General features: G+C 38.4%; 1 protein-coding gene across 1 annotated transcript in view; it reads left to right on the top strand.

The window, feature by feature from the left end:
- LOC150082462 (piezo-type mechanosensitive ion channel component-like) overlaps positions 1 to 26,676 on the top strand; it is an 861,219-nt gene that overhangs the window by 379,802 nt on the left and 454,741 nt on the right. Inside the window, 1 exon segment of the mRNA XM_090377768.1 lies at positions 15,185 to 15,386. Within this exon segment, the coding sequence (XP_090233894.1) occupies positions 15,185 to 15,386 (202 nt within the window).

The following is a 26,676-nucleotide window of genomic DNA, read 5'->3' as shown; positions in this document are numbered from 1 at the left end:
AGCAGCTATTAATCTTTACTAAAATGAGGTCTGCAGACCTCCAGGGGTGCCTCCGTAGCCAGGTGGGCAGGAGCAGCAGTGCGTAGCAGCACTTCTTGATTAGACCAGGGTTCAAGCCCATGCCCACCAAATATGGAGGATGCGAAAAGGTCAGGGAATGACCACCACATATCCCCGGAGCAATATGGCCTTAGTTGCTAATGCTCCTAAAAACCAAATAACAAAAAGACCTCCAGGAATGCAGTACTCAAGATGTGGTATGACGATAGCCTTATATAATGGTAATATCACCACCTTTGCTAGCAGGCAAAGTTCCTGTATATCATTGATAAAGCTGTCCTAGTAGCTCTGTACTGCTCAGAGAACTTAATATCTGACTGTGCAATTACTCCCAGGTCTTTTTCATTTTCAATTAGCCCGAGTATAGTACCACACAGTTAATCTGGAATTACTGCAAATCATATGCAGTGTCTTGCATTTATCAGTGTTAAACTTCAATTGCCATTTCTCAGTTGATTAAATTAAAAATTCCATTTATTAGCTCTTGGTCAGGAGTTGTAACAATACATCAAGGAAACAGCTAGAAACAGGCCAGTGGCTGTAAGTTTGTCCAGAGGCATTCTGCACAAAGTGACGGGCAAGCATGGTCGTGTCAAGGTGTACCATTTATATCATACAGAAATATACTGATAATGCTGAGCTTTTCCGAGGACAACTAATGAGACAGCTATAGGGGCTTACTGTAGAATATAAAGAACCATATATTTAGAAAATTATATCACTAATATGCAACTGACATTATTGACTCAAGTAATAAAATTAAGTACAAACAACTGGCATGACTTGGCTAGCACTAAATTCTTGAGTTGCACACATAGCTAATGCAGAAAAATGCAGTTCATGAGTACACGAAAACTGGCATTACCTGACATGTCGCAGGTGTGTGATCACACAGACATCTGAACTGTAAAGTCAAAAAGAAAGGAGAGGAAAGATGTAACATTATGGTTATTTATAGTTTGATTGAGATTCCTTAGTATAAGTTTAGCCATTTGTGACTGGAGAGTATTTTGTTTTTAGCTATTAAGACTGGGTCTAGATTCAATATGTTAATAAAGAAGTGTTGAATTGAAAGTTTTTTTTTTTTTTCTCCAATTAAACTGAGTCGTGTTTTTCAATTAAACTGAGGGACCAGTGTTTCTTTGGATCTTGCAGCTTTTCTAGGAATTCTCCAAGCTATGACTTCTTACATCTCTGGGCAATCAGTGTTCAGAGTTGTACAGTTTTGCAAAGAAGGAATTGTACCAGATTGAAAGTGAAAAATCAGTAGCTTAGACAGTCAACCATGAAATTCCCGGAAGAGACAGGTTCGTAGCTGGACTTAAAGTCCATGTTAGAAATCAGTATTCAAAAGAAGAGATCTTTTTGAAATTTGTTGGCCCTGCCAGTCCAAACAGGGAAAGCATAAAGATTTTTGACTTGATGAATTTGGAGAAGAATTGTATTATAATATGGGCAGAGTGGATATGTTGAAGGTTTTGTTTTGCCAGCCAAATGGCTCTTGTGAGTTTTTTTTTGGCCAGGTATAGATGAGTAAAGAAATTGAATTTGAAGATGTAGAAAATTCACAGATCTATATGGTAAGATACAATAGGAATTGTTTGCACATTCAGCGAGGCAGTTATTGGAAAGATGCTTTTTTTAACGTGAGATTTGGTGGTGACTAGATTTTGAAGGATTCAGTGAGAGATTGAAGGATTTGAGGTACAAGGTGAATTCTTGGAGGGTTTTTACAGATCAGCACTTAAGTGCAGGTAGCTGATTGACTTTTACTCTGAGGTGGCAATGATTTTAATGTAATCTGCATAAGACATTGCATGCTTATGGGTTAGTAAGAATGGTTGGAGAATGGCAGAGAACATTAATGCCAATAGTGTCCCATCCTGAGGGATTCCAGATTGGCAAATGAAACAATAGGATTTGTTTTGAAGTTTGCTACACGGACCTGTTCTTTGAGGAGGTTGGCAAAATGATTTAATAGGTTACCATTGGTGAGGTAAAGCAGTTCGAGGAGATTCAGGAGAGAGTACGTTGAGACTACATTGAATGTGGAGCTGTTGTCTGTGTAAATTATGTTGATTTGATTTTTTGAATTAAGGGCCTTCAGAATTATTTGGTTTGTTGTGAAATGGTTGGTAGATGTGGATCTGCCAATAATTCCATAGTGTATTTGATTGTGATGTATTGGGAAGAGTTGTTTCCTAATTGTTGGTAGGATAGATCTTTCTAGTAGTTTTAGGACAGAGGATGGGATTGATATTGGCCTGATATCTTTGTTGCTTTTAATGTTTTTGCATTTCGGTAGGAGGAAAATTTTGTAGTGAGCCCATTCTGAGGAGAAAAGTTATTATTTATGGGCTGATCGAAAAATGAGACAAGAAGGTCTAGAATGTAGGCACTAGCAATTTTGACCATGAAAGGCGGTATATTTTCATGACCTTATGGTACCTTTCGAGGAGAGATTTTTGAATACGTCTTTCATCACCTCTTTCGAGATAAATACAGCTTCATTTAGTGATGGATGGCATAAAAAAGTAAAGTGCAGCCATTATCAACCCACTGCAGGATGGAAGCCTCCTCACCAATTCATGCTGAGGGAAAATGGACCATAATCTGCCAAGCTTGTCCAGTGCGGGTTGGCAGATCGACCGTATTCAGCAGTCAGGAGCTTGAACCCCGGCCTACTCAAAGAGCGTGTGCTACTACACTCCCGCTCCTGCCCACTCAGCTATGGATGGCATACATTCTTTAAATCTGGGCAAGGATTTGTTTTGTTGTTGAAGCGAGTTATTTGTTCCAACCAGCTATTAAAATTTAAATATGACTGTAATGAGTGGGATATTTTGGGGTACATTGCAGAGTTTTTCTTCATCCTATTAAATGTGAATTGTTGGATTTATAGTAATAGAGGCATGTGATGCAAGAAAGCAAGCGTTATGGGCTTGTGTAGCTTCGGCCAAAAAAAAAAAATCACACAATCGTTCCCTCAGTTTGTCCAGTTCCTCTTTGAATTTATTTAAGCTATCAATTTCCACAACGACAGATGGAAATTTGTTCCAGCAATTAATCACCTGCTGACTGAAGGCAAATTTCCACACATCTATTCTACAGTTGTCTTTCCTCATTTTGGATTTATTTGTCCCCTAGGTTCATAATCTGACCAAATGGCAAATTCCCATCAGAATTCAACGTGCTCAACCCATTCAAGGCCTTATACACCTCAATTAGATCACCTTGCAAGTGTCTCCAGCTGCTGCAATTTGCAGAAGTTTAGCCTCTCTTGGTAAGAGGACCCCTTCATTCCCCTCACTAATCTTGTTGCCCTTCTCTGTACATGCTGAAGGAAATCTACATCCTTCCTAAAATGAGGCCTCCAGGCCTGTACGCAGTACTCAAGGCGTGGCCTGACCATTGCCTTATACAAAAGGATAATCACCTCCTTTTCCCTGATAGAAAAATTCCTGTATATCATTGACAAAACCCCATGACCTGCTCTAGCAGCCTGTCTGCATTGCTCAGAAAACTTCATATCTGACTGCACAATTACAATATGGCCCACCCATTTCACTCCTCCATTCATTTTCTACCACTCTAAGTGTAGTACCACACAGTTGGTATGTTTCTCTGGGGTTACTTCTATCCATATGCAGTACTTTGCATTTGTCAATGTTAAACTTCAGTTGTCACTTCTCAGCCCATCTGCCCAAATTTTCTAGATCCTGTTGCAGTAGCACTCTACCATTAACATCCTTGCCAACCTTTGTATCATCTGCAAACTTCGACACTAAGCCTGATATACCTTCATCAATATCATTGATAAATATACAAAACAACAGTAGACTGAACACTGCGGGACTCAACTAATAACATTACTCTGTGAAGTGCAGCATCCATTGATTACCACTCTGTCTTCTCCCACTCGACCACCCATTAGTATTAGTAGAGGCATATGATGCAAGAAAGTAAGCTTATGCAGCATCAGTAAAAAAAAAAAAAAAAACAGCCCACCCATTTCACTCCTCCATTCATTACAAATACCTGTCCTGCTCATCCTTCAATTTATTTAGGCTATCAACTTCCACAATAAAAGATGGAAGCCTGTTCCACCAATCAACTACCCGCTGACTAAAGGCAAATTTCTGCACATCTATTCTAAAACTGTCATTCCTCAATTTGAAACTGAGCCCCCTCAGGTTCTTAATCTCAGGAAGAGGAAGAATCCCATCAGCATTCAGCTTGCTCAACCCATTCAAGGTCTTGTACACCTCAATCAGATCACCTCGCATGCCTACTCTCCAGGCGCTGCAATTTGCAAGGTGCCTCCGTAGCCAAGTGGGAAGGAGCCAGTGTGTAGCACACGCTTCTTGATTAGACTGGGGTTCGAGCCCGCCACGAAGGTTGCGGAAAGGTCAGGGAATGACCACCGCATGTCCCGGAGCAATATGGCTTTAGTTGCTAATGCTCCTAAAAACCAAATAACAACAATAACAACAGCTGCAATTTGCAAAACCTAAGCCTTTCTTGGTAAGAGCACCTTTGTACTTGTTCTAGCAACTCTACATCCTTCCTAAAATGAGGCCTCCAGACCTGTACACGGTACTCTAGGTGTGGCCTGACCATTGCCTTGTATAACGGGATAATGACCTTCCTGTCCCTACTAGCAAAATTCCTATATATCTTTGACAAGACTCCATGACCTACCCCGGCAGCCCATCTGCACTGCTCAGCGAACTTCATATTTGACTGCCCAATTACCCCCAGGTATTTTTCATTTTCCACTTCCCTGGGTGTAGTACCACACAGTTGGTACGTTTCTCTTTGGTTATTGCTACCCATATGCAGTACTTTGCATTTGTCAATGTTAAACTTCAGTTGCCACTTCTAAGCCCAATTGCCCAACATCTATATCCTGTTGGAGTAGCATACTCTTTACTGTTGTCAACAACCCTGCCAACCTTAGTATCATGTGCAAACTTGGACTTTAAACCTGATATAGCTTCATCTATATCATTGATAAATATACAAAACAAAAATTGGCCCAACACCGAGCCCTGGGGAACTCCACTAACAACATTTGTCCACGAAGAGCAGTGTCCATTGATTACCACTCTCTGTCGTCTCCCACTCAACCATCCCTTTATCCATTGTAACAACTTACCCTTAATGCCATACACCAGTTTGCACAGCAGTCTCCCATGTGCAACAGTATCAAAAGCTTTCCTGAAATCCAAATATATGATATCAAAATTATTTTTGGCATTCAGGTTCTTTGTGATCACATCATAGTATTGAATCAAATTGGTCAGACAAACGTCCCTTTAACAAACCGATGCTGTCTTAACTGTTACTGCAGTCCTTGTCTAGATGATCCTGCAATGCTTCTTTAACAAATGATTCCATTATTTTCTCCGGAACACAAGTTAAAACTAACAGGTCTATCATTACTTGTCACATTTTGAACCCCCTTTGTGAATTGGTGATTCATTTGCACCCATCCAGTCCATGGGGACCTCCTCCGAGTCTAAGGAAGTTCTCATAATTATGGCTAACAGTTTGCTTACTTCCTTTGCTGCCTCCTTTAATATAACTGGATAGATCTTGTCCACCCTGGGTGCCTTTTGTATGTTGAACTTTTATCCATTGTAGCAACTTAGCCTTAATACCATTCTGCTCCAAATTGTACAGTAGTCTTCTGTGCACAACAGTGTCAAAATCTTTCCTGAAATCCAAGTATATGATATCAAAATTATTTTTTGCATCCATTTCCTTTGTAATCACATCATAATATCTAATCAAATTTGTCAGACAAGACTTTCCCTTAAAAAACCAATGCTGTGTCTGAATTATTGCTGCTGTCTTGTCTAGATGATCGTGCAATGCATCTTTAATCAGTGACTTCATTATTTTAGTTGAAACAGAAGTTTAACTGGTCTGTAATTACTCGTGTCACCCTTTGATCCTCCTTTGTGAATTGGGAATACATTTGTACATCTCCAGTCCATAGGGACATTGCTGAGTCCAAGTATGCTTTCATAATTATAGCTAAGGGTTTGCTTAATTCCTTTTATGCTTCCTTTAATATTACTGGATAGATCCCATCCACCTCAGGAGCCTTTCTTATATTTAATTTCAATAATTTCTCCTCCACTTTGCTCTCAGTTATTACAGAATCATTAAGCACCCTGTTACTGTTTGATAAACCTCTGCCATTTTCCTCCCTTAATAGCTCCTCATGTGAATGAGGAGCTATTAAGGTAGGAAAATGAATGTAGACGAAAAATACTTATTTAGTTTGTTATCTACCTGAGCAGGATCATCAACAGTTGAACCATCGATATCAAGTGGACCACTCTTATTCATCCCTTTCCTTTCAGAGTTTAAATAAGTAAAGAAATCTCTTCTGTTTTTCTTTGCTTCCTTTGCCAAAATTTCTCATAATCTGCCTTCACTTGCCTAGCCTCCTTTGTAACTTGATTACAGACTAACTTATTTCTGCCATAGGCTTCTGTGTTACCTGATAATTTATATGTATTACATGCAGTTTACTTCTCTGCCATTAATCTCATTATTTCATTTGGAACCATTTCGGCCTAAACCTTAAGCAATATTTCTTAATCGGTATGAAAAACCTAGTACCTTCCACGATTAATTGCTTGAATGCTTCCCATTTAGGATTTGCTGTTACATGATCAGTTGGTAACATGATCAGTTGATCCCACTGTTCAGAATTTAAAAACTGTCTGAGACCACTGTAGTCACTTTTACGGAAGAAAAACCCCTTTCCTTTCCCTTTGGTAATTATATCTTTAAGTAAATCCCACATCAGTACACCATGATCAGGCGCCTCCACAGCCAGGTGGGAAGGAGCAGCAGTTCGCAGCACACACTTCTTGATTAGACCGGGGTTCAAGCCTGTCACCACCAAATACGGAGGATGCAGAACGGTCAGGGAATGACTGGAGCAATATGGGCTTAGTTGCTAATGCTCCTAAAAACCAAATAACAAAAAAAAAAAAAGAAAAAAAAAAAAGCCATTATGATCACTGCCCCCTAGTGGTTTCTTTATCTGCAAATTCTTAATACACGAATAATCACTGTTGATAACCAGATCAAAGGTATTGCATTCTTTGTTTCACTCTTGAACATGCTGCTGCAGAAAGCAATCATCCAATAAATCCACAAAAGTCTTGCTAGAGTGTGAGTCACTATCCCACAAGTTCCAGTCAATATCTTGGAAGTTTAAATTCCCCGTTATAAGACATTCTGATTAACTAGCCCATTCTATTTCCTTGTACAATTGTTTGTTGTACTCATTAGGCCTATAACATACTACTACTTTTATTTTAGCTCTCCCAGCGCTTTTCTCACACCAAACTGACTCAACATTGCACTGTCCATCTGTCAACTGGATACACTTCCTTAGATTTTGTTTTTCTTAATTAACAGTATAACCCCTCCTTCCTTCGTATGCTGTCTATCCTTTCTGTACTCATTGAACTCCCCAAATTCCAATTCTGTATTCGTAATATCCGAGTAGCACCACGTCTCTGATATTCCAATAATATCCGCCTTTGGTGTCTTGACCAGCACTTCAATTCATCAAATTTATTTACTATACTTACAGCATTGGTGTACGTGTATCTATTCTTATTCTTAGTTACCCTAACACAGCCCATACATTAATTTGTTTCATGATGACTGCCATCAGTCCCCGAAACCCCCAGCACCTCTCGCTCCAGGCTCATTCTAATAGAAGTAGTGCAAAAATCACCTTCACCTCTGCCTGCAGCTGCTTTTAACCTTTTAGTCTGTGATTCCCCCCAAGCTAGCAGACTAAAAGGTTAAAAGTAGCCTCATTAGCACATCTCCAGTCCATTTCTTTCCTCTTTAGTTTGTTAGACTTATTATGGTGAGCTGAGAAATTTAGATAGTTATTTTCAGAGTTAGATTTTTTTAAAGTTCCTAAAAGCCTTCTTTAATTTGAAAAGAGACTCAAGTTGCACAACTTGAGTCCCTGCTCCCTCTTTCAACTCAAATGTTTGGTGGTATCTACCAAACATTTGAGTCGAAAGAGGAAGCAGTGATTTTTAATGCTGCAATTTTTGAGATTGAGGCCAACCAGGTCAAGAAGAAAGTGTATGCCAATTCTGTGTATCAGTTGACCAAACTATCCCAGGGGGCTTAGGTGCTCCAGACAGATGACCTGTTTCAAATGTTTGAGGTTAAAGGATCTCTTTTTTGTAGACTCGGTTCTTATCAGACTGGAATGGAATGTTAAGGGACAGTTGTTTTTATATTGGATCATGGTCAGATTCAAATGCGATCAATAATGGGAGTTTGGAGGACATAGGAGCGTTAGAGAAGATTTGGTCGAGTGTGTTGCTATCTCTAGTAGGCACTGACATTAAAGGCTTTAAACCTAAGCTTTGAAACTGTGATACAAATTTAGACAGATCACTAGACTGTAGCAGTAAATTGAAGTCTCCACCAATAGTAGTAGTAGTAGTAGAAGAGGCATGTGATGCAAGAAAGCAAGTGTATGAGCTTATGCAGCATCAGCCAAAAAAAAAAAAAAAAAATCACACCATTCCCTCCAAATGCCTGTCCAGTTCCTCCTTAAATTTATTCAACCTATCAACTTCCACAACGACAGATGGAAGTTTGTTCCAGCAATTAACCACCCGCTGGCTAAAGGCAAATTTCCGCACATCTATTCTGCATCTGTCTTTTCTTAATTTGAATTTATGCCCCCTTAGGTTCGTAATCTGAACAAGTGGAAGGATCCCATCAGAATTCAGCGTGCTCAACCCATTGAAGGCCTTATACACTTCAATCAGATCACCGTGCAGGTGCCTAGTCTCCAGCCACTGCAATTTGCAGAACTTAAGCCTCTCTTGGTAAGAGAATCCCTTCATTCCCCTCACCAATCTTGTTGCCCTTCTCTGTACACGCTCAAGTAAATCTACATCCTTCCTAAAATGAGGCCTGCAGACTTGTACGCAGTACTCAAGGCGTGGCCTGACCATTGCCTTATACAGAGGGACAATCACCTCCTTTTCCCTGCTAGCAAAATTCCTATATATCATTGACAAAACCCCATGAGTTGTTGTCCATCTGCCTAATTTTTGTAGATCTTGTTGAAGTAGTTACCTTGATTACTGATATTAACCACCCTGCCAATCTTTGTATCATCTGTAGACTTATTAGAGCAATGTGGCCTTAGTTGCTAATGCTCCTAAAAAAACCAAACAACAGTAAACAACAACAGTTGTCACGAAGAACAGTATCCATTAATAACCACTCTCTGGCTTCTCCCACTCAACCATCCTTTATCCATTGCAGCACTTTGTTCACGATACAATAGTGCTCCAATTTGTACACCAGTCTTTTAGGTGATTATCTTACAGTATCAAAAACCTTCCTGAAATCCAAGTGTATGATAAAAAAAAATTATTTTTTTCATCCAGTTCCTTTGTTATTGCGTCATAGTATCCAATCATATTGGTCAGACGTGATCAATAACAAATGCATGCTGTGACTGCAGTGTAATTATATTCCTGTCTAGAGATAGTCCTGTGTTACTCTTTTTTTTTTTTTTTTTTTTTTTTTTAACCAGCAACTCTGTTATTTTCCCTGAATAGAGGTTAAGCCAGCAGATCTCGGATAATTACTAATGTCACCTTTTGATCTCCTTTTTTAAATTTGGTTTACATTAGCACATCTCTAGTTCACAGGAATTACCCCCGAATCTGAAGATGCACTCATAATTATGGCTAAGGGTTTGCTTACTTTCTTTGCTACCTCCCTTAATATAATTGCATAGATCCTATTCAACCCAGGTCCTTTTTATGTTTAGCTTCAACAATTTCTCCTCCACTGTCCACTCATTTATCACAGATTTATTTATCACAGATTTATTTAGCTATCTGTTGGTTTGATAAATTTCTGGTACCCATTTCTTAAAGAATTCCTCATGTGTGGTGTGAATGTAGATGCAGAATACCTAATCAGTTTATCAGCAACCTGTGTAGGATCATCAACACTTAAACTGTCGCCATCAAGTGGACAATGTGATTCAACCTCATCCTTGTATTGTTAATATTAGTAAAGAAATCTTTGCTGATTTTCTTTGCATTCCTACCCCCACTCCAATCTTCTCGTAATCTGCCTTAGCTTGTCTAACCTTTCTGATTTGATTACAGACCTAGTTTATATCTGACATAGGCTTCTGTATCCCCTGTTAATTTTTATGCATCTCATGCATTTTTCTTCTCTGCTACAAATCTCATCAGTACATCTGACATTCATTTAGGCCTAAATCTTGAACAGTATTTCTTGGTATTAGCATTAGCATTAGTAGAGGCATTTGATGCAAGAAAGCAAGCTTATGCAGCATCAGCCAAAAAAAAATAAAGTAAAATAAATAAATAAAAAATAACCACTTCCACTTCACTCCTCTGTTCGTTCGAAATACCTGTCCAGCTGAGGCTTAAACTTATTTAGGCTATCAATTTCCACAACAAGGGATGGAAGTCTGTTCCACCAACCAACCACCCGCTGACTAAAGGCAAATTTCCGCACATCTATCCTACATCTGTCTTTCCTCAATTTGAATTTATGCCCTCTCAGGTGATTATTCTGAGCAAGAGGAAGAATCCCATCAGCATTGAGCATGCTCAAACTATTCAAGGCTTTGTACACCTCTATCAGATCACCTCGCTGGTGCCTAGTCTCCAGACACTGTAATTTGCAAAACTTAAGCCTTTCTTTGTAAGAGCACCCCTTTGTTCCATTCACTAATCTTGTTGCCCTTCTCTGTACTTGTTCCAGCAGCTCTACATCCTTCTTGAAATGAGGCCTCAGGACCTGTATACAGTACTCTAGGTGTGGTCTGACCATTGCCTTATATAAGGAGATAATCACCTCCTTATCCCTGATAGAAAAATTCCAGTGTATCATTGAAAATCCCTTCGAAGCATGCATTTCGTAACTTTTAAGGTTATTTTGGTTTTTATTTGATTGTTTATAAATTTTTCTGAGTATGTATTGCTAAACTTTGTTCTTAAGAAGGTATTGGAATAATTTCTTTTGTTGTGAATTAAATTCGGCCCTAAGTTATGGCTAAGGAAATTAGGCATAATTTCGGTAACTGCCAATTTATTTAAAGAATGGATTCTAAATTGTTTTGTGCCAACTGTGGAAAACTATTTCAAGTGGAAAAATTTAGATTTCAAAGTTTTTATTCTTATTGGATAATGTGCCAGGCCATCCAAAATGTTGAAGTAATGTTCCTACTACATAATACAACTTCTTTAATCCAGCCATTAGATCAAGGCATATCTATCTTTTAAAACTTATTACATCAGTAAATAGTTGCAATGGATTTTGTAAAAAAATGATTCCGAATCTATTGAAGTGATGGAGGCATGGAAACATTTTTCAGTTGTGGACTGTATCAGAATCATAGCTTTATCGCTCAAAGAAGTAAAATCGTCAACATGTGCGTGTTGGAAAAATATATGGCCAGAGTCAGTTCATTCAGGAAATATGGTCCAACTGGTGAAAACAGAATCAGTGCGATAGTAGAACTTGCTAAGTCGGTAGGAGGGGAACATTTTGTTGATATGACTACTGATGAAGAGGCTGACAAAGCAGATTTGGTGGAAATGGCATAGGAGGTAAACCAAATAAATTCAGAGGATAATAGCATAGATAAATTCTGAATTTCCAAATTTTATACTAAAAAGCATACGGGAAGGCATAAACTTAGCTAAGCAATTAGAATATTATTTTTTTGAATGCAGATCCTTTGACTGGAAGGAACACAAATTTCAAAAGGGAGTTTCAAAAATGCTTAGCTCCATACCATGCAATTTACAAAGATCTATCAAGCAAGAGCAAACAATCCCAGATTACTGATATTTTAAAGAGAGCAGAAGATACACGAAATCAGTGATGTACAGGATGCTTCAGAAGGTGAGTATATTCTGCAACAGAGAAACGTTCTTGTTTGATTGTGCTTAGCAGCATTGAAGAGCAAGAAAATTAAATGAATGTACATTAACTGACATATTATGCATCACATTTTGTAAGATGTTTGTTCAGTTATTACTATTTTTAATAAATACAGTAAACCCCCACTATTCGCGGGGGTTACGTTCCTGAGAAATTCCGCGAATACCGAAAACATGAATACTGAGTTATGGTTCCCATAGTAATAAAGGGGTTCCGTTCCAAAGTATGAAATATATAAGAAAAACTAGTCTAAAATTTTGTCTATGTATGTATTATATGTACCTTCATAATATGACTATGTACATAGACAGTACACAGTGAAATGCAAGCATAAGGCATCAAAATGAAAATAAGAAACAATTTAATATTAAATGTAATATTTATTAGAAATTTCAAACAAATCTTTCAATACAGCCCCTTTGCTATAGCTAAAAAACTTATCCCGCCAGTTCTATCACCAGTTTCACAAATGATGAGTGAACTTAAGGGAATTTTATTTTGAGTTCGGTCTTCTATCCACAGATTTAAAGCCTTTTCCATTTTTTCTAATTTAACATCACAAGTTACCGAGCAAATTTTTGAAGCAATTAGTGCATTTTCACAGACACTACGGCAGATTTTTTCTTCCGATTTCTTGATTGATCGTACTGTTGACTCACTGATAATGTTTTGCCACTGAGGAGACACTTTCACCATTAGAAATTTTGACTAATAACTCAATTTTATTCGCTAATGTCATCACTTTCTTTGATATTTTCACATTTCCCTTGTTATTCGTAGCCATGTTTTTGTACGGGTTAGAAAGAACTTCTCCACAATAAAGTCACTTTCTTCCGTTAACACACTCGAAAAAGTCTGTTTTTACTAACATACTGCAAGACGGTAGATTTTTCACTTTTGTAAGCATATCAATTTATAAATTGATAAATTTATTCAATTTATAAGCATATAAATTAACATGTGTACATATCATATAAGCCAGTGGTCTCAAACTGGCAGGCAGCATCCGGCCCCTGAAGCAATTTTTAACGGCCCACAAATACATTTCAGTTATGTATTTGTTGTAAATACAGTGCTTATATTCACTCTCATTTTGTTAAAAAAAAAAAAAATTCCGGCTTGTCAGCTGCTTTGAGATCGTGCATTCGGCCCGCATGCGATTTGAGTTTGAGACCACTGATATAAGCCATCCATATACTATATATTGTAGCTGAGTTTGGATATTATGTTTGCTGTGTGCTGAAATGAAATGTTCTTGGTTTGCAGATAAAAGTTTACTTTTATCTGCAAACCAAGAACTATCTTCTGTTTTTTCATCCTTCAACCTGTACATGCTATTAAGTATTGCAGGTCTAATACTGCAATAGGGGTTATCATAAAAAAAAAAAAAAAAAAAAAACCCTCCCTCCTGAATCAATTATTGGGCTTGCAGTATAGTTTCTTCATCATTGGCATAGGTTTCCAGTAACTAAAGAGTCTTGTCATGGAGAATCCCCCTCCCCTTTTGACATAACATTCAAATTATTTTAATCAATAGTGGATTGAGTGTGCACCATAAATATTAATACAGAGTTAAGAGCAGGGCCACAATGTCTCTTTTCAGGTCTGGGGAATATTTTATTGTTTCCTATGATTAGAACTCAGATCAGATAATTCCTGAGGGTGTGCATGACAGCAACTGATATCATACGATGCAAAAAAAAAAAAAAAACACCGCTAAGCCCCTACATTTGATAGGTTTGTAACTGTTGTAATTCTAAATACATGCAGATGGTTATGTAATACGAAGGTTGCCAGGGTTGTTAATGCCAGTACACTACTGCAACAGGATCTAGAAAAATTGAGCAGATGGGTGAGAGGTGACAACTGAAGTTTAACATTGATAAATGTAAAGTACTGCATATGGTAGCAGTAACCCCAGAGTAACATATCAACTGTGTAGTACTATACTCAGGGTGGTAGAGAAAGGTCCTTTTCATTCTTTGCACAATCAAAATTGATTGTGCAGTCAGATATGAAGTTTTCTGAGTAGTGCAGACAGTCTGCATGAGTAGCTCATGGTGTCTTGTCAATGATGTACAGGAATTTTTCTAGCAGGGATAAGTAGGTGATTATCCCCCTGTGTAAGGCAATAGTCAGGCCACACCTTGAGTACTGTATACAGGTCTGGAGGCCTCATTTTAGGAAGGTTGTAGAGCTGCTGGAAGGAGTACAGAGAAGGGCAACAAGATTAGTGAATGGAACAAAGGGTCTCTTTCGAAGAAAAGCTTAAATTTTGCAAATTACAGTATCTGGAGACTAGGCACCCGCAAGGTGATCTGATTGAGGTGTATAAGGCCTTGAATGGCTTGATCAAACTCAATGCTGATGGGATTCTTCCTCTTGCCCAGATTAATTGCCTGAGGGGACATAAATTCAAATTAAGAAAAGACAGTTGTAGAATAGATGTGCAAAAATTTGCCTTTAGCCAGCAGGTGGTTGATTGCTGGAACAAACTTCTGTCTGTCATTGTAGAAGTTGACAACTTAAATAAATTCTAGACAGTACTAGACAAACATTTGAAGCGAATGGATGGGTGAAATGGGAAGGGGTTTTTTTTGGCTGATGCTGTATAAGCTTTCTTTCTTACATCATATGCCTCTGCTAATGTCTGACTGCCTGGATATCACATGCTGCATGATCAGATCTCTTTGTTGTCACAAAATATGGCAAATTATTTGCAAAATATTGTGATGTGGCCATTCTGTGGGAGTAAACAGAGATGTTTAAGAAACCACACAAAACACCTAGCATTGTTCTAATGGATTTATTTGGTGCCATGCTGTGTGTGAATTTGAGATGATGCATTCATAGTGTAGTTATGGGTTGTGAACAGTTTTCCACAGTGTTCACCTTATTTGGGAGAATATTTCAGCAATAAATCTGTGTTTAATACATCTTAGAGTTTCATAGAAAAATTTGCAGAAACCACAAATTCTAGTGTGCTATATATTTTGAACTTTATTTTTTTTTCTGTTCTGTATGTATTAGAAATAAAAATTGATTACTTAATTTATATGGTATTTTTATAAGAAAGCATCACTTGATAGATGGTTTTCTTATTTGATAGTTCACCTTTGTTACCATGGCTATATATATTGGATTTCGGCAGGATGTGTTTTCAACAATATATGCTGTTTTACTTTGTGTAATGTTTTTACTGAGAAGAACAGTTCTGGCAAAGATTTGGCCAGTCTTTGTCATCTTACAATGCATTATACTTCCGATCCAGTACTTAATATGTGTTGGAATTCCACCTGGCTTGTGTACTCGTAAGTATTATATTTCTTAGTAATAAAAATTATTCTGTTAAAATTCTGTAAGAGGATTTTTAATCACAGATATTAGTCCTGAAAAATTATAGTGTAAGTTCTAATTATTTATATATTGTAATGTTGATAAAAATTAATGAAATTTTATTATTGCTTTTAATGAAAATCATCTGCAGTCTGTGTACTTTACAGCATTATTTCTGTCACTTCATTACTGTGCACAGTATGCTTAAACCTTGAATACTATAAACACTTCTCTTTATTAATAATCCATGTTACATTATAAGCTTATATATCAGAATTTTAGTGATCTAAATTACTGAGTTGTGGTGCCTGAAAAAGCCAAATAAAGGTTCTTCAAAAAACAAACAACTCTTCGTTACATTGCACTATTAGAATAAGTGAACACTTGAACTTTGCTATTCATAAACAATATACTATAAAAAGTATTGTCTTTTTTTTTCTGAAAAAAAGACAATACTTTTTATAGTACTACTTTTTTTCTGAAGTACAGACTTGTGTTTTTTTTTTTTTTTTTTTTTGATAGTTTAATTTTTGTCTTTTTACAGCTAGTTTTCCTCTCTTCCTGTTACTGCACTTGACAGGAGATTATGCTTTAACATCATACTTCCACTGATGGTTGCTGTTTCTGTCTGTTATAATTTTTGCATTTTATTCTATTTCAGTAGTCGTCTTTTCTCTATTTTTAGAAAATGTTGCATCTTAACCTCTCAAATGTTGATTTCAGTGATTCTTAAATGTTATTTTGCCTTAGCTTGTATAAGAAAGAGCGTATACAAGAATTTAGATACTTATTAGTAGATAAATAATATAACTCGTTTTTTATATTTAAAAATATTAAAAAAGTTATATTAAAAAAGAATTACAATACCTATAACTTTTTTAATATAGTGTAATACAGGGGTGGCAAAGAGTCGATCGCAGATTTAATTTCAGTCGATCACAACGAATTTTAAATATACATTCATCCCTCAATTTGTGCACCTTGTGCAATGAAATTTTTGAAATGGTAGACCGCGGCACATTTTGAAGGAAAAAAGTAGATCACATCACAAATTAAATTGGTGACTCCTGGTGTAATAGAAAGAACACAAACTGTAAAAAAAAACTTTTACAGTTGGTAAACAGTTTGCTTTGTTGCAACAGTTTAGTATTATTAATTTAATCACATTGAATATCTCCAATCAATAAGGAAAGCATGCAAGAAACACATAGTAGAATTCCACTTTTGATAACTCACACATTCAAAAAAGCTTGTGATTTGTTTTTGCAAAGATAAGTTTGACAAGTATTTGTCCTTGGGACAACCAGTGCACTTTAGAATGATATGGCATATCCACGCTGAATTCTTTATCATTAAGCTGAAGCATGTTGCAAAATTAGCAATATTGTGATGTATTTGCTCGAATGTAGTTTACAATTCCTATAACTTTATTTAATGTGTCACTTAAGAATAGATTTGGCATCCAGATTCTGCTGATGAAGAATACAGCGAAAGGAAATCAAAGTATCTGGATCTGGCAATTCTTTCTATAATAATGCAATAAATTCTTCATGTTTTCCTCTCATGGAAGGTGTGCCCTCTGTGCATACACTTACTAAATTATATAAATTCAGTTTTGCTTCATGCCATTTTTCTTTGAAAATGGTGAAGATGTCAATTGCATGTGTCTTGAATCTAAATCCTGAATGAATCTGAATCTAAACATACCACAACTTCAGCAATGCATTATTTTATGTTTTCCCTATCACTAAATGGCTTAACTCTTCTTCCAATTCAGTGATGTCAGTCCCTTGTCCTGATGTAGTTTTGAATACTTGTTGCTGCTGCTTTCCATCTTTCATTTTCTTAAGCACAGCCTTTTGAGGTTTTCTTTCTGGTTTAACAACTTCTAGTTATCCTTATGAGTTGCATAATGCTAATATGCATTGTATTTCTTCACTGTTGCCAATATGGCATTGCAGAGCAAACACATTTTATCGTTCACTGCAACTGCAATTCTCATTCTTCATTGAATACTCTTTTCTTCCTTTAATGCTCTTTTCTTATTTCTTGAGATAATCTGGTTACCAGTAAAAATTAAAAATGAAATACAGTAGGCCCAACATCTGATGGTAATTCGTTCCACAAAACTCGTATGTTGAAAATATTGAAAGCAATAATACATTGATTTCTAATTCGTCTTAAACTCTTGACAGGTGACCCAACAACACATAAAATAAGTATTTCGTACATGTTATACTTGATTTATACATTAAAAATGAGTGTTTTATACCTTAGACTTGAAGTGCAGGGCTGATGAAATCAATAGGTACATGGTGGTGGTATTAGATCAGATGTCAGCTGTCTTTTCAGTCTTTTGCTGCTAATGGCAAAGAAACTCTCAAAGGTGCACTGTTTTTGTTGACTTTTTTGTAGCTTCCTAAAGTAAGAAATTACTTTGCCTTCCATTTTTCATATCGTGAGCTCAGTGTTGGAGTGTTTTTTTTTTTTTTTTTAAATCACTTCTCTTAAATGCTCCCAACAAGAAATGACAGTCTTCAGCTTACACGTTTTGGATGTCCTCTTCCTCTCCAGTGTCACTCTTCATAATTTTCTCCAACTCTTGTAGCTCCTGTGATTAGCTTATGCCCATGAGTGTCAATAACGTCCTCCACATTGTATAAACCTCCAGACCTATTGATTTACCAAGAGTGACAATATCATTTATCAAAGCACCATCCTCTTCGAATCAGTCAAAGTTATGGATGATTAAAGGCCAGATGATTTTGCAGGCTGAATTTAAGCATCTGGTGGATGCATCATTCCAAGAACTTATGATTAGCCTCACACGGTCCAGGATGTTGAACTTCAACCTCCAAAATCTTTGAGGGTGACAGCAATTTCAACAGAGATCACTGCAAAGCAACTTGCAAACATTTTCTTGAAGTTTGCAATGACTTCTGGTTCATTGGTTGAAGAAGAGGAGTGGTGTTGGATAGCAAAAATTTGATTTGCATAAAGTCAAATTGTGCCTCAAGAGATTGAACAAGGTCAGGATCATGGCCTGGCACATTAGTCAGCAGAAGCAGTGCCTTTGCAGGAAGCTTATGTTTCTCAAGATAGGACAGAAAACTTTACACACCCATTTATTGAAGACATATTGTAATCCAGGCCTTCTTATTGTTGTGCCAAAACACTTCCAGCATGCCTTTGTTGATGTTTTGTTGTTTAAATACCCTAGGGATGTTAAAATGATACACCAGCAAAGACTTCAGTTTAAAACCTCCAGAGGCATTGGCATCCAACAGGAGAGTGAGTCTATCTTCCATAGGCTTATGTCCAGGTAAACTAGCCTCATCCTTAGTGATGAACGTTCTTCTGGGCATTCACTGTGCTTGTCTAGCGTGTAAGCAAAAATACACTGTGCTTACATGCTAGACAAGTGCATCAAACAGAAGATAAAGAAACTGTTTGATATACTATAACATGCGGGAATGTTGTGTTGAACAATAACAAAGATGCTAATTGGTTGAGAATAATCATATGGATGATGTTTTACGCACCACACTTCTGAAAATTTCCACCAGTGCATCGTTCCAGCTATATCGGAAAGGGGTATCCTGGTGGTTGAGGGGCCCAGTCTTGATACACCACTTTGGCTCCTGCTTCGACAAGATGGGTGGTCCTGGACCGGCCTGACTGGGATCAATCGCCGGGTGGTTCTTACTGCTAGGGTCAACTGCGTTCCAATAAGCCTCCCTTAAGCCTTGATCCCGTCCTGGGACGGGATCAAGGCTTATTGGAAACGTGGGTATGATGCTCCTGAGCTAACTTGGCGTCCCATTCGTGTACGCAGTACCTGCTAGTTGACGAGTGGGCGTCCCCTCGTAGGGCTCTGTGGTGGGTGAGGTACTTAGGGCATCTGAAATTTTTATTTTACTCCCATGAGTAATTTAAATCCAATTTCTTCTGGAGCCCCAACAAGGCCCCTACCTAATCGATCAGATGAGAATGACACCAATTCTGCCAAAAGAGCCAGAACTGAGGATAAAACACCATCTATAACACTGGTTTTCCTCATTCTCCATTCTACCGGAGAGCAGTCAATTGGGAAGATGTCACCCTTCTTCATCCAGAAAGGATTAGAAGGGTTGGCAGGATCACCAAAATCCATAAAATGGCTGCGTTCTGGCGATCTTTTAGTCGAAGCTTCAAGCACAAAGCAAGCAGAAAGAATCCTGAGTTCGACATCCATAGGGGGAATACCGATCAGTGTAACACCCCACAAAACTTTGAGCTCTTCACGAGGTGTCATTTCAGAGTGGGATCTTCTTCATGTCTCTGAAGAAGAGATTTGCTCTGAACTAAAAGACCAAGGAGCGACGGCTGTCAAGAGAATATCAATGCGGAAGGATGAGAATCTTGTCTCTACCTGAGTTCTCATCCTAACATTTAACACCCCACGGCCTCCAAGTTCCATCAAGGCAGGCTATTTAAACTGCCCAGTGAGGCTTTACATCCCAAACCCACTGAGGTGTTTTAGATGTCAGAAATATGGCCATTAACAAACAGCTTGTCATGGTAATCCTGCCTGCGCTCGATGTGGTACGAAAGACCACGAGGGCAAGGAATGTTCAGCTTCCAAACCAATTTGTATAAATTGCCAAGGAGAGCACCCTGCCTATTCTAGAGCATGCCAGAGGTGGAAGGACGAGAAAGAAATTCAAAAAATAAAAACAGAACTGAACATATCCTATCAGAAGGCCAGAAAATGCATTCAACCAATAAATAGTGGGAAACCTTTATACACTCAGGTTTCTGCGAGGTGCACCATCGGTACGCAAACTGAGATGACTGTACCACCAAGAGAGTCATTCACTCCAATTGCACGCTATTTATTGAGTTCACAAAAGCCCACCAAAAAAACACAGTCAGCTGCCACTCCTATATCCTTACCTCCTAGTGCTCCACCACTACGAAAACCAAGTGGTAAAGAGCTACCAGTAATAACAGAAACAATGGATGTAGAGGACAAGAAGGTATCGGATGAATCAGTCTTGGAACTCTTTGCGGAAGAAGAAATGGACATGCGACAGCGTCCATTCTTCCCCAAAAAAGATAAATCCAAGACTGACAAAAGTAAGCCCTCAGCACCTTGGAAGCCGCCTGATGGACCCACCAAGCCAAAATAATGGCTAAATTCCTACAATGGAATTGTCATGGATTCCGGCGAAATACTGAATTTCTAGACATCTAGGCCCTCCTGCAAAAGCATAAGCCAGTTTGCTTTTGCTTGCAGGAGACTTCTTATCTAAAGGAAAATGATGATCCCACCATGCATAACATCACAATTTTTCATAAGGATAGAATTGCGGATGGTCTTGCTCGTGGAGGAGTGGCTATCCTTGTGGGCAACCAGACCTCAGTTAAGCCCTTGCTAATTACAACCGGCATAGAGGCTGTTGAATTCGCCTTACAGTTGGATTTTTATTAACCGTGTGCTTTATTTATTTGCTACCTGGGACTGACATCTCCCAGGAAGGCCTTGATGATCTTGTAATGCAGTTGCCTTTTCTTTTCCCCTTTCTTACTTCTCGGGGATTTCGATGGACATAATACCTGACGGGGTAGTGCTAGCATCAATGGAAGGGGACAAGTCATAGAGCGTATGCTAAATGACAATGATCTCTCCCTTCTAAATATTGGAACAAACACCTTCTTCCACATGCCTACCTGTACGTTTTCTACCATTGATTTATCTATCTGCTCCCCTTCTCTTCTCCCTTCTCTCACTTGGGAAGTGGAGGAGAACCCATATGGAAGTGATCACTTCCCTGTGATAATCTGCTTACATACTGGGAGACCATGTCTGCCTTTTAGGTTACCATAGTGGAAGTTTGATCAGGCTGACTGGAGTGCCTTTTAACACCTGGCAAATTTTGACATCTCTGCAGTCAGTCAGGAGCTTATCAATGATGCAGTCACGTACATAACAGAAAATATTGTCCATGCAGCTGCAGCTAAAATTCCAAAAACGTCCACCTGGTTTCTTCCGTTTCCAAAACCATGGTGAAATCCAAAATGCGCAGCAGCCAAAAAGGCTCAAAACAAAGCTTGGGGGATATTTCGATGATATCCTACCACACCCCACGGTCAATCTATTCGCCTTTAAATGTGCATGAGCTAAAGCATGCTACATGCGCTGTCAGAGTCAGAAGGAATCGTGGATCCGGTTTACATCATCGATTACCCAGTCTACCAGTGCTAAGGTGGTCTCGGAAAATGAAGGGGAAATACACAGCACTCCGCTCATCGGTCTTGGAATATAATGGATGTACTTTGGCAGAATCTATTGCAATAGCCAATGCTTTTGGGGAAACATTTTCTAACATCTCTGCAACATCATCATACTCCCCAGAGTTTCTGGTCTTAAAGCATAACAGTGAAAAACAGGCCCTTAAGTTCACATCGAAGGGTCCCCACCCATATAATGATCCATTTACTATCCACAAGCTGAAAACAGCACTTGCCTGTACAAAGGCTACCACTGTTGGACCAGACAACATCTATTATGAAATGATCAAACATCTTTCACCATGGACCGTCTGCTCTTCCTGTACAACAGAATCTTTCTTGAAGAGCATTTTCCGGATACCTGGCGCAAAGCAACTATTCTTGCTTTTCCCAAGCCAGGAAAGGATCTTAAATCTCCAAAAAGCTATCGTCCTATTGCTCTGACTAGCTGTCTGTGCAAAATATTGGAGAGAATGGTCAATGCTTGTCTCTTATGGTATTTAGAATCGAATGACCTTCTCTCCTGATTTCGGTGTGGCTTCCGAAGAAACAGGTCCACACTGGACCACTTAATTAGACTGGAAACATCTATCCGAGATGCTTTCCTAAAAAGAGAACACTTGGTGTCCATCTTCTTTGACATGGAAAAAGCGTATGACACAAATTGGAGATTTGGTATTTTAAAAGACCTTTACAATCTCGGTCTAAGAGGTCACCTTCCCGTTTTTATTAAAAATTTTTTATCCTGCCGTTATTTCTAAGTTCGTATAGGATCCTCCCTTTCGTGGCCCTTTTGCCAAGAGGAGGGCGGTATCACAAGGATCTGTCTTAAGTGTCACACTTTTTGCCATTAAAATAAATTCTATTTCTGAACAACTTCCTCCAACTATAAACAGTGCACTCTACGTCGATGACTTCAGCATTTTTTCTCAATCATGCAATATGAGGGTTATTGAGAGACAACTGCAACAAACTATTGACCGTCTTAACTCCTGGGCCACGGCCAATGGTTTCAGGTTCTCACCGGAGAAGACCGCTTGCATCCATTTTTGTTGCAAATGTAACCTCCACCCTGAGCCTGAATTCCAACTTGGAGAAAGCACCATTCCAGTTGTATCAGAGATTAAATTCTTGGGACTCATTTTTGACAAAAAGCTGACATTTGTCCAACACATTCGTCAACTATGCACAAAGTGCACAAGAGGGCTTAACATTCTTTGCTCTCTCTCTTCTACCTCTTGGGGTACAGACCGATGCACGCTACTCCATCTCTACTGTGCACTTGTACGATCAAAATTAGATTAAGGGTCTCAGGTATATGCATCTGCCAGAAATAGTGCTGTTCGTTGGCTTGACCCCATCCATCATCAAGCCATTCTTATTGCTACTGGTGCATTCAGAACACCACCTGTCCAAAGTCTATATGTCAAAGCAAATGAACCACCCTTGTTGCTTCGACGAATGCAGTTATCTCTACAATATGCCTTCAAGCTGAAATCCTGGCCAGACTACCCTACATGGACATCCATTTTTGAGCCATGATGGGAAAATATTTATAACACACGATGCACTGCCAATCGCCTATTCAGCATTCGTGTTCAAGAGCTACTCAATGAGCTTAACATCTCGGTAGACAAGGTTGCTCGATCACCAAAGGAGCCCCTTCCACCCTGCCATGCACAAACACCAGCATGTGACTTCTCGCTCAAGATTGCAACGAAGTCTAATACTACATCTTCTGTCTACCTTCAGCTCTATTCACAACACTGTGCAGAACATTGACTTTCGCCAGTTTACACAGATGGCTCAAAGTCAGAATCATATGTGGGATCTGCTGCTGTTTTTCCAAATAATACCATATCAGAGCAGATACCCCTTGACTGCAGCATTTACACTGCAGAGCTACATGCCATAGAGTTAGCTTTAGATCACATAAGAAAACACCAATACCAACGGTGTGTTATATATGCTGATTCAGTGATTGCACTACAGGCTTTATCAGCTGTGTCACACATTAATCATCCAACCCTGTCCCGAATTCAGCAGATAATATACATCCTATATGTAGGTGGATTCGATATCCGCTTCTGATGGATCCCCAGTCACATCGGGATTAGAGGAAACGATTTGGCTGACATTGCAGCCAAATTGGCAGCCCTGATGGATAATCTTGGCCTGTTAGGCCCCTATACAGACTACAGGCAAGTGATCCGTAGTAACTTACAATCTCAGTGGCAAGATTCGTGGCATCGCCTGATTATTACTGATGTCAAATTAAGCCTGTGATCCATCCTTGGCAGTCCAGCAGGGTCGCAAAGAGGAAGTTGTTCTTGCTCGGCTCTGCATAGGACACTGTCATGTGACACTCCTTTTTGCTGAGGGCTGATGACCCTCCTATGTGCGAGCAATGTGACACCATTTTATCCATTCAACATATTTTATGCGATTGTACCAGTTTTAGAAATGCTCGTTTTACTGCTTTTACCCATCTTACTGAGTCAGTCAGATTTTAAATGACAATGACAATGTGTCAGCAGTTTTTAAAATTGATTAATATACACTTATATGAAATTTATCTCATATTGCTTTTATCATTGTTCTGATTTTATTTATTGATATGTCTATATATATATATATATATATATATATATACAGGGTGTTTCAGTTAAACGTTTCAGAACTTCTAAGAGGGGTAGGGTACATCCTGACAACTCGAAATCATATAGCAATGTGGGGTCGGAAATGCTTTCCTGAAGCGGTATTGTACACAGAAGTCGTCATGCGACGTCGTGCAGCACAGATTCGATCTTCGGTCAATGAATGGGCCGGTATTATGGGAGATTACCTCATCGGACCTTACCTGTTACCGTGTCGTCTAACCGGACCTATCTACTTGAGCTTTCTGCAGCAAGTATTGCCACAACTTTTGAGAGATGAACAGATTTCTGCATCGACGCAACAAACAATATGGTTCCAACACGATGGAGCCCCTGCCCATTATAGCGGAGATGTTCGTAACTACCTGGATGTCACATTTGGTCAACAGTGGATCGGACGTGGTGGTCCCGTGCGTTGGCCTGCTCGGTCACCCGACCTATCATGTCTTGATTTTTATTTCTGGGGTCATATGAAATCGCTAGTTTATGACACCCCTGTTGACAATGCTGAGGAGCTGGTTGCAAGAATCGCAGTAGCTGTCGAAGAAATTCGAAATTCGCCTGGAGTATTCCAGAATGTTCGGATGTCCATGCGTCGGAGATGTGAGGCGTGCATTGTAGCCCGTGGAAGAAACTTCGAACACTTACTTTAATCCATGTACCTTTTGCTTCTTTTCATGTATTATTAAAACGATTTCTCACTTACGGTCTCTTTTCTTTATGGTGCTTCTGTGTACAACACCGCTTCAGGAAAGCATTTCCGATCCCACATTGCTATATGATTTCGAGTTGTCAGGATGTACCCTACCCCTCTTAGAAGTTCTGAAACGTTTAACTGAAACACCCTGTATATGCACTAACAAACAAACACTGGAAATGATGGCACTAAGGAGAATGACCGGAATATCAACTGATACCGATAACAGTCAGCAAGATGAGTCATCTCTGGTAAGAAAGGCAATGTTTCCAAATGAAGTTCAGTTGTAGGTGGTAGATGACTTTCATCAACCGGTGAAATACCACCACTTTGCTTATTGGAGGCTTGAAGTGGTGAAACCCATGTTTAGTCTCTAGAGCAAAGTTTCCGGCATCCTCCTTCCCCCATACTTCTCCTTCAACCCATGTGCGGTACTAAGTACTATAGGATTTGATACCTTTCGTGTTTGGGGTTTTTATTTAAAAAAAAAAAAAAAAAAAGTTTCAAGTGAAAGTGATGTCATATCATCTGTATAGGAAACAATAATATTCTGTAAAGATTAATGAAGAATAAATGCTTTATTTTGTATTTACTTTAATATATAATTCATTATTATTTTCCTTAACTAGAAAATGCAATGCATACCTTTTTTTTTTTTAACATGTTACAGTTCTTTCAGACTCTTATGCCTATGATGCAAATCACTGGGCATTGCCACTTTGCCAATTACAGAGTTGCCACTGACAGGCCTCTCACTAACTACACAGTAATCGGTATAAAAAACTTTACCTCTTCACTTTGTTTTGTCCTCTATGGATCCATCCAATATTTTTATGCCTTTTGTTTCTTTTGCTAATGTACTGCATAAATATAAACTAATTTATATAAAGAGAATAACAGTATATAAAATTTACCTTAAAAATATTTGAGTTTGGTGTTATGTCATTAAATACAAGGCAGATTTTGCATTTGTGAGAAATGCAGATACCCTAAAAAGGCCACAGGTTCTCCACCCCGGTTTAGATTGTATAGGTGTTACTTCTTTTTATCCATTGCTAACACGCTGCTGAGCAAGGGCCTCTCCCAAAACCTTCCATCTTTTTCTATCCTGTGCCGTGGTTGGCTAGTTTCCTCCTACATGGTTTTAAGGGAACCACTAAATTGTAGAAGCTCTTAATTCGTGGAATTAATCCCTTTAGCTCTTAAAAGCTAAAGGGACTAATTATTGATCCTTTTAACTCTTAATTTGTTTTCTACAGCATCAGCTTTATTGCTTAAAGGCCAGAGGTGCGAATGATGGATACCCAGGTCTCTCGAAATCAGTTTATTATATAGAAATTTTCTTTGTTATATGGAAACTATTTTCAATGTAATGACCAAGGGGAAGCCAGAAAAGTTTGCTATATAGAAAAATTCACTACATGGAAGTTTGTTAAAGACAGGTCAGACATTATATTATATCAATTAATTACTGATCTCAGTAATTAATTGATAACATATAGTGATTTACTTTTCACTTTTATTTATCACAAAAAAAGAAAATAAAAAATAAAAAATTCAGTTTAATTTAAGAAATAAATACACAACATGCCCGAATGTAACTCTGCATACGTTTCCTAACTTCCTAACTTGTAATTT

This window comes from Mastigoproctus giganteus, chromosome 7, assembly GCF_048544385.1.
Source record: "Mastigoproctus giganteus isolate SK-2022 chromosome 7, ASM4854438v1, whole genome shotgun sequence".
In the NCBI taxonomy this organism is placed as follows: domain Eukaryota; kingdom Metazoa; phylum Arthropoda; class Arachnida; order Uropygi; family Thelyphonidae; genus Mastigoproctus; species Mastigoproctus giganteus.
This window is presented reverse-complemented; position numbering and strand designations above follow the sequence as displayed.